Consider the following 8744-nt stretch of genomic DNA (forward strand, 5'->3'; position numbering starts at 1 on the left):
ATTTTGCTGTTTAACATATTGTTCATCTGTCTTTATAGTACAGAGGCATACAAACAACGCCAGTGGCAGCTCATAGTGCCCCTGAATTTAAGAGATTCTCTGGAATATCTTAGAATTCAAGAGATTCTCTTGAATCTCTTAGAATTTAGAGAACCTCCTTAGAATTTAAGAGATTCTCTGGAATCTGATTAGAGTCTCTACAGCAGATCATACACAGCACCAATTGTATGTGTGGCTCTGTATTCAGCAGAGCAATATCCCCAGCTGGGGATTGGGATGAGCAGGGGACAGTGGAGCCTCTGCAGGGCAGCAGCTCAGGGACACAGGTTCCCCTGGGTGCTCTCTGTGATGCTGTCCCAGCCCAGCACAGCCCCTGTGGGTTTCACAGGATATTTTGGTCAGTGCTTACGGGAAGAGGCGTGGGGGGGTCCGCGGGGGGGATGCCAGTAAATGGCCTCTGAGCCTTCCCCATTCTCGAGAATAGGAAACTGCGGCTTCTGCACGGGGGTTTCACTTTCTGTTCTGGAGGCGGGAGGCCAAACTGCTCTGCTTGACCACTGCTGTGGCACTGCCTGGGGACTGAGACAGGGCAGGCAGGGAAAATTCATCCGTGTATTTATTCTCTGCGCGTGTCAAAATCCTTTTATTTGGGGAATCAAAATAAAGTTTGATGTCTTTAAGTGTGGTCTCCCACCCTCCTGTTTGGGGATGCTCAGGGCAGTGATGCTGTAGCCCTGTCTTTGAGGGTGGCACGATGCAGGCCCAGCCTGCAGGGCTGCTCTGGGGGCTGCTCTGTGGGGTCTGGGCTCTTCATCCATAGGGACAGGCTCTGTAGGGGGGTTCTCTGCATGCTTGGCAGTTCCCCTCTTTGGGGACTGTTCCACTGGGCATGTTCCCTCACTCACTAATTGCAGGTCCCTCTGCACTACATGGGATGGGGTTTTGTGCTCTCTAGGGACTGTTCTTTAGGTGCCTGCTCTGCTGGCCCAGCAGATTCTGCTCTATAACCCCTGGGATTTGGTTGTAAGGGTGCTGGGCTCCATAGGGGCCAGCCCCACACAGTGCCTGCCCTGGTGCCCTGCCACTCCCTCCCTCCCTGGGCCACCTCTCCTCTGTGGCAGCTCCTTTCCAAGGCACCCATGGGTGCTGCAGTGGTCCCGAGGGTGCTGGGGGTCAGGAGGGAGGAGAGCAGGAGCTCTAAAAATAGCCCCAGGTGCCCTCTGCCCCGGCAGCGATTCCTCCCTGGGTAAACAGGAAATTTATTCTTAGGCCATTCACGAGCTGAGCTGAGGGCAGCTCCCTGCCCGGGGCTTGTTTTGTTCCTCGCTGACACAGCGGTGACACAGCCGAGGTGGAAGGGCCACCAGGCACAGCCTTCCAGCTTCCCCTTGCTCCCTCTTTCCTCCCCTCGCTCAGCCTGCACTCCCCGCCTCTGCCAGGGCTGCTGCGAGGGGGTTCCCCTTCCCCCGGGGCGACACCGGGGGCTGAGGGCTGGTTTGGGGTGTCTCTGGACAGCCCTGTTTGTGCTGTGTGCATCTGGGCTCACATGGGGGGCACAGCTCTCACCCCGACATCCAGCTCCTCCTTTCCTTGACAGGATCTCTGGAGCTGGAGGAGATAAAGCCACCACAGTTTGCCCTTTCCCAGGAGGAGCTGAGTTGAGGAGACTGAGGAAGGACATTGCTCACAGCTTTTTCCTGTCTCCCCAAAGCCCCCCAGGCTGGTGACAGCTGTGATTCATCTTTACCCCCTCATCCTTTGCCCAGGTGTTGTTCCCATTTGCAGGACCCTGCTCCCGCTCCCTTCCCAGTTTGCAGGGCTCTGTTCAGCCTCTGACACCCCTGGGCTCTGCCCAAGGCTGCTCTGCTGGAGCTGCTGCATGGTCCAGGCAGCAATCCCTGCCTGCCAGGGATCATGAGCTCCTCCAGCTCTGGGCATGAGGCCTCTGGCAGGCTCAGAAGTGGCAGCTTCTGCCTGGGCAGCAGTTTTGGGGAACTAAAGAGGACACAGAGAGAAAAATGTAGGGCTGCAGCCCAAAGCACTGACTGAAATGAACAGGGGTGCTCGTTATGCTGATGATGGAGAGGGGATCCCCGTGTTTCCCCAGCATCACCTGTGTGGATGTGACCTTGTCCCAGAGTGTTTTCCCCCTGGAAATGTAACTGAGGGAGGCACAAGGGTGGAAGTTTGGGGAACTAAAGAGGACACAGAGAGAAAAATGTAGGGCTGCAGCCCAAAGCACTGACTGAAATGAACAGGGGTGCTCGTTATGCTGATGATGGAGAGGGGATCCCCGTGTTTCCCCAGCATCACCTGTGTGGATGTGACCTTGTCCCAGAGTGTTTTCCCCCTGGAAATGTAACTGAGGGAGGCACAAGGGTGGAAGGTGCTTGTGGGCAGGAGAGTGCAGGGAAAGTCTGGGATGGGCAGGAGTGTGGGCTGGCTCAGAGAGGCAGGTGAGGGCTGTGTGTGGTTAAGGGGTACCCCCACACCACGGGACTGCAGTGTGAGGCCAGGAGCGGTGACAAACTGGAAAAGGGACATCCTGAATCCAGCACTGGTGTTCCTGAGCCGTGAGGCTGAGCTACAAGCTGGATCCCGGATATATTTATGACTTATACAACAATGTGCAGCCACGGGGACGTTCCCACGGGGCTCTCCGTAAAACAGACGCCCAAAGAAGGCTGCACGGAGCGCAGAGAGGGGTGGCAGGAGGGTTTATCCGAGCAGCCCCAGTCCCGCGGGCTCTCCTGGCTCGGGCATCCCCGCCCGGCTGCGGAACGACGGAGCGGTGCTGCCCTCGCGTGGCCACCGGCGGCACCGCACCGCGCCCGGGCCGGGGACACCCCAAATTCCGGGCTCCCCCAAATCCCCCAAATTCCCCACTCCCCAAAGCCCCCTAATCCCCCACTCCCCCCAATACCCCCTCCGCTCCTCCAAATCCCCGCTCCCCCAAATCCCCAAAATTCCCTGCTCCCCAAATACCCCGCTCCCCAAATACCCCGGTCCCCCGAATCCCCGCTCCCTAAATCCTCCAAATCCCCACTCCCCAAATATCCCGCTCTCACAAGTTCCCGCTCCCACAAGTCCCCCACTCCCCAAATCCCCCAAATCCCCGCTCTCCCAAATTCTGGGCTCCCCCAAATCCCCGCTCCCGCTGCTCCCAGCAGCTCTGTCCAGCGCGGAGAGTGAGCAGGGAGTGAAAGGGGATCCAGCTTTTCCGTGTGCTGTCAAACGTGTCCCCATCCTGCCCCTGTCGCGATGGAAATCCAGAACGGGGGTGTGCCCAAAGCCAGCAGTGAGAGCAGGCAGGGGAGGTGTGACCCCCCCAGGCAGCGCAGGGCTGGGAACGGCCTCATTCTGCTTCATCTGCATCCTCCTCCTCCTCCGTGATCCCCGCAGCAGAGCGCGCCATGGCCTTCATCCAGCGGTGTTTCAGCTCCTCAGTGTCGGCCACGAAGGTGAACACCTGCCGGGACTGCGCCAGCTGGAACAGGTGCCGGGACTCGCTCTGGGGCATGTCCCGCACCTGGTAGCCCAGCAGGGGGATGGAGGTGTGGGCTCGGACGTCCTGCCAAGGAGAGAGACGGTGGTGGGAGGCAGGGGATGGGCACATCGGGATGGGATGTCCCTTGGGCACAGTGGGATGTCCCAGGATGTCCTGGGATGTTCCTTGGGCACAGTGGGATGTCCCTCGGGCTCATCGGGATGGGATGTCCCTTGGGCACAGTGGGATGTTCCTTGGGCACATTAGGATGTCCCTTGGGCACAGTGGGATGTTCCTTGGGCACAGTGGGATGTCCCTCGGGCTCATCGGGATGGGATGTCCCTTGGGCACAGTGGGATGTTCCTTGGGCACATTAGGATGTCCCAGGATGTCCTGGGATGTCCCTTGGGCACAGTGGGATGTCCCTCGGGCTCATCGGGATGGGATGTCCCTTGGGCACAGTGGGATGTTCCTTGGGCACATTAGGATGTCCCAGGATGTCCTGGGATGTCCCTTGGGCACAGCAGGATGTCCCCATGGGGTACATTCGAGCCAGGCCTCACCTGGGGGGCTGCATAGATGTAGAGCACGAGGGGATCGTCCTGCGGGATCACAAACCAGCCCCGCGTGCCCCCCTTGCCGTTCTTGTCCAGCAGCTGCAGGGAACTGCAGAGCAAACTCCTGCTTGATACCTCTGCAGCTCCTTTCTGCCAAAACAACCAACAAATCCCTCAATACCCAGTGCAGATGGTAGAAAGGGCACCGAGGTGAGAGAATTTCCTGGGCAATTCCCTGCCCACTCTAGGGAAAGCAGGGGCAGGTGAGGGGCTGTCCTGGCCGTGACGGTGCTGCTGGCATCCTGTGGTGAAGGGAGCTGCTTGCTCCCGAGGCTTGGAGCTCGAGGGAAGGAGGGAGATCAACGCATCCAACTTCTGAGTGCCCTGGGAGTGACTCCCACCCCTCGTGCTGCAGGGCCAGGCTGGGACAGCGAGGCTGGGGCCGGGGTGGGTGGCAGAGCTCAGGTGGCAGAGCAGGGTGGAGCTCACCTCCAGGATGCCTCTGTGCTTCCCCTCGCGGTCCTCCAGCACCGTGTGGCCGGTCAGGAAGATGAAGCACTCCTGGCACACGCGGTTGGGGCGGTTCCCATCGTACTGCAGCTCGGCCTTGTAGTCAGAGCAGCGAGCACACACCACCTGCAGCCACCAGACGGGGACACTGGTGACACTGGGGCAGGGCTGGGGGACCCAGCGACAGCTCCACGAGGAGCTGAGGGGCAGGAGCAGCCCCGGTCACAGACATCTTTTATGAAAAATCCTTTCCTTAGGGTTTTTCCTCCTGACAAGCTGAGAGGCCTCAGGAACAAAATGTAAACAATAATTATCTGCTGCTGTGGAATGCAACAGGTGCATCTGTGATTGGCCCATGTTAGATGTTTCTAATTAATGGCCAATCACAGTCAGCTGGCTCAGACTCTGTGTCTGAGACACAAACCTTTGTTATCATTCCTTTTTTCTATTCTTAGCTAGCCTTCTGATTAAAACCTTTCTTCTATTCTTTTAGTACAGTTTTAATGTAATATATATCATAAAACAATAAATCAAGCCTTCTGAAACATGGAGTCAGATCCTCATCTCTTTCCTCATCCTGGGACCCCTGTGAACACGGTCACACAGCTCCAAGCCAAGGAAAGAGGTCCAAGGTGTAGGAGAAGTGCAGCAGCCACCTGAGCAGGCCAGCAGGGAGGGAGGGGACACTCACATATCCACAGGCTCGGCAGTGGTGCCTCCGGCGGGTGATGGCATTGAAGGGCTCCCTGCAGCGCATGCACATGGTCACCAGATTGTCCCTCACCCACTGTGGGGCTCAGCTGCCCAGCTCCTCTGCCTGGGGGTGGGACAGCACAGTCTGGGTGTCCCCAGCCTCCCCCCAGGTCGGTTGAGCTTGGGAAACTGAGGCCCAGCAAGGTGGGGCACAGGGAGAGCAGGAGGGTTACCTTCAGTGCAGGGGTGTCTGTCTCCAGTGCATGGACTGCTGTCTTAAAGGTCTCACTCCTCTTCTCCTTCCTGTCAATGGCATCCTGGAAGGCCTAGAGGGGAAGGCAGGGCTGGAGGGGCACTGGGGGTGCCCTGAGCCAGGGCATCCAGCTGGAATGGGCGGCTGTGCCCCCTCTCCCAGCACTCGGTGGTACCTGGATCCAGTCGTTCATCTCCTCCTCAGACCTGGGTGCAAAAAGGACCTGGATGAGCTGTTGTCCCTCCTCCCTGAGGGTCTGCATGATGTCACCCTTCCCCTTACCTGGCTTGGAGCTCCAGTGTCCGCTGCTTTCCCGACACCAGGAAGGTGTGAGGGAACTCGGCGTCCTTCAGCTCCCGCACCTGTGGGAGACCAGAGGAAGGATGTGGAGCTGAACCCACTTCCAGCACACCTGCACCTTTCTCCATGATGTGGGGCACAGGGATGTCCCTCTGGCACAAGCCCTTCAGCCCCTCAGATCCCACAGGCACAAGATTTCACCGGCATTTCCCAGGATCAGAGTATCAACCCCACTCACAAAGCCACCCCTGGCTCCAGCTCCTCCCTCCTTCCAGAGGAAAATCAGGCAGCAGCCACACCCCAGAGCAGAGGCTTTTGGAGCAGGCAGGAGCTGGGGGAAGCACAAAGACAAGGTGTCTGTCTGACCTTCATGCCCCCCACATCCATGCGGAGGTGGACCTGGAACTCGGCGCCCACCTGGATGACCTTGGGCACGCAGTAGAGCAGCATGTTGTTGAACTGGGAGGGGAGAAGAGGGTGGGTTGGAGCCCAGCATTGCCTGCTCTGAGCTGTGGGCTTCCCTGGGGTCTGGGGTCCTTCACTCCCACCTAAAACTTGTCTGTTTCTGCCTCAGCCCCCTCCCACCCTGCAAAGGTGAAGCATCTCCCAGGGATGCCCAGGAACAGCAGATTCCCAACTGTGCCCTGCACTGAGCAGGGTCCAACCCTCCCCTCCCAGCTCTGAATTCATCCCCTGTGTGTCCAAGTGACCCAGCAACACCCCGGCCAGGCTGTACCACCCCACTCCCATCTCATGTGCTCCCCACCCCTGCCCCAGGCACCCCAGCTCCCACCAGGAACAGGTACTTCTCCGATGTGCTGTTGTTGCGGGTGGAGATTTTTTGGATTGGCCCCTCCTTGATCAGCTCATTGGAGGGATCCACGATGTCATCCTCGAGGCCCAGCCTCTGATAGACCACCCAGAGGTTCTGCAGCCGTTCCTGGGGGAGGCACAGGACCTGTTCTTGTGGGGTGCTGAGCAGTCACAGCCCTGTCACAGCTGGGTCCCCTCCATGCCCACCTCCCAGCCTGTGGCTGAGTACTGGGAGAGGTGGCACAGGTCTCAGCCCAGACTGATCTTTGGGAGCAGCTCCCAGCCTTGACCAGCCGCTCACACCCCAGCTGATGCTACAGATGTGACTTCCCCAGGCTTGGGGTGGTGAAGCTGGGCATTAAGAGCAGGGTCTAAGCCCCACAGGGCTCTTGTCCCCTTCAGGGGGACTGTGCTGTGAGCTGCAAAGCATTTCCAGCTGGGACAGGGCCTCACCATCTCAGCAATAGCTGCATTGGAGTGCTTGGCCACCATAAAAATCATCTCCAGGGCCTCTGCAATGAGAACAGACAGGAGGTGAAACACCTGCTCTGGAGCTGTGGGAGGAAGCTTCTGGCTCTGTCCCTCACGGATGCACATGAGTAGCAGCTGCTGCCCTTCCATGAACACAACCAAAGTGGCCCTGAAATGCTGTGCAGGAGTCTGGATACAGCTGGACTGCACATGGAGGGACAGACAGCCTACTCCTGTACCCCTCCATCCCAGCAGGACTGGGAACTGTGTTATCCACAGGGGTCTGAAAGCTCCCCCAGCTGCTACAGGTCTTCTTAGGGGATACTGTGGACACCTGACACACCACCCTGCCCCTCCCCAGCCCCTGAAAAAGAAGATTAATCTCTCTCCCTGCTAGAAAAGGATCAGACTGAGAGGTTTATCCAAGGGCACAGGGCAGCTGGTGAGTGAATCCAGGTTTTCTGGTGCCCATGTACAACACCAGGTGTAGGAGCACAGGGGGTAGGACAGTGGGGATGGACAGAGAGGAGAGATCTCTGCAGCCAGCTCATGGAACTTGAAGTTTATTGCAAAGGGCCTGGGTGCAGGGCCCTGCTGGGAGCTGCCAGCCACAGCTGGAGCAGGACTGAGAGAAGAGAGGGGGAGAGAGGATGAGAGGGTAAGAGAGTAAAAGAGTAAGAGCATAAGGGAGTAAAAAAGGTAAGAGAGTTACAATACAATAAATCTTCTTCTGTGCTGAATATTCTAATTCTCACTAACCAATCTAGTCCAAGATACAAATCCTATAGCATTTCCATACAGCCTATAAGAATCATTACATTACCATACTGTGTTACATTTTAAACCCTAAAAACTCCTCTTTGGGCCCTTCTGCCAAGCTGTAGGGTCTGCTCTGACCCTTGGGCCTGTCTGCAAGCAGAGGGTGTTGTTCCATCAAAAGGGGATCACCTTCAGCTGGCCACACCATTGTTTTCCAGTTGTTCAGTAACTGAGGTATCTCAAAGCTTGCTTTCATTTCAATCTCACTTATAGTTTCCATATTCTCAGAATCTTTTGCCAGACAATCGTATTTATAAGGCTTTCCTGTTTCATCTTCCCCAACAACCAGGGGTTGTTATTTCCCCACAAACCCACCCTGCCCTTCCCTCCCTTACTCTCGGCGTCGCCCCTGTCGGGGGACTGGGGCGGCAGTTTCCGCACGTAATCCTTGAGGAGGAGCTCGTAGCGCGGGATCCTCTGCACAGGCTCCAGCATGTGGTGCTGCAGCGTCAGGTTAGCACAGACCTTCCTCTTCTGGGCAGGGAGAGCAGGGACAGACAGAGAAACAGTGACCAAGGCAGCTCCCACCCTCTGTTTCCCCATATCCTGGAGATTTTGGGAGCCCTGCTGCCATTCCCCTGCCCTGCCCTCACCTGGATGTCAGCAATGAGCTCCTGGAAGGGGGGTGATTTCTCTGACCACGCAGTGATGAGCTCCACGGCCTTGTCGAAGTTCTTCACGTACTCCCCGTACATCTTGAGGAAGGGTGCAAGCTTCTGGATGACATCCCCAATGCGGGGGTTGTGGTGCCTGCAGGAGGGAACCACAGACCAGCAGCTTCCTCAGGACAGACAGACACAGTGAGGAATGAACTGAAGGACCACAGTGGAGAGCTGAGGCT

At 57.5% G+C, this 8744-nt stretch overlaps 1 protein-coding gene across 1 annotated transcript in view; it reads right to left on the reverse strand.

The window, feature by feature from the left end:
• Positions 1-3217: 3217 nt before the first annotated feature.
• The window catches only part of FGD2 (FYVE, RhoGEF and PH domain containing 2), a 9201-nt gene continuing 3674 nt past the window's right edge, over positions 3218-8744 (reverse strand). Inside the window, 12 exon segments of the mRNA XM_005428143.2 lie at positions 3218-3571; positions 4051-4194; positions 4534-4680; positions 5246-5371; positions 5481-5573; positions 5676-5706; positions 5783-5862; positions 6167-6259; positions 6594-6740; positions 7067-7125; positions 8239-8377; positions 8497-8653. Of these exon segments, the coding sequence (XP_005428200.1) occupies positions 3356-3571; positions 4051-4194; positions 4534-4680; positions 5246-5371; positions 5481-5573; positions 5676-5706; positions 5783-5862; positions 6167-6259; positions 6594-6740; positions 7067-7125; positions 8239-8377; positions 8497-8653 (1432 nt within the window). The 3' untranslated portion in view covers positions 3218-3355.

Source organism: Geospiza fortis, unplaced genomic scaffold (assembly GCF_000277835.1).
Source record: "Geospiza fortis unplaced genomic scaffold, GeoFor_1.0 scaffold391, whole genome shotgun sequence".
Classification (NCBI taxonomy): domain Eukaryota; kingdom Metazoa; phylum Chordata; class Aves; order Passeriformes; family Thraupidae; genus Geospiza; species Geospiza fortis.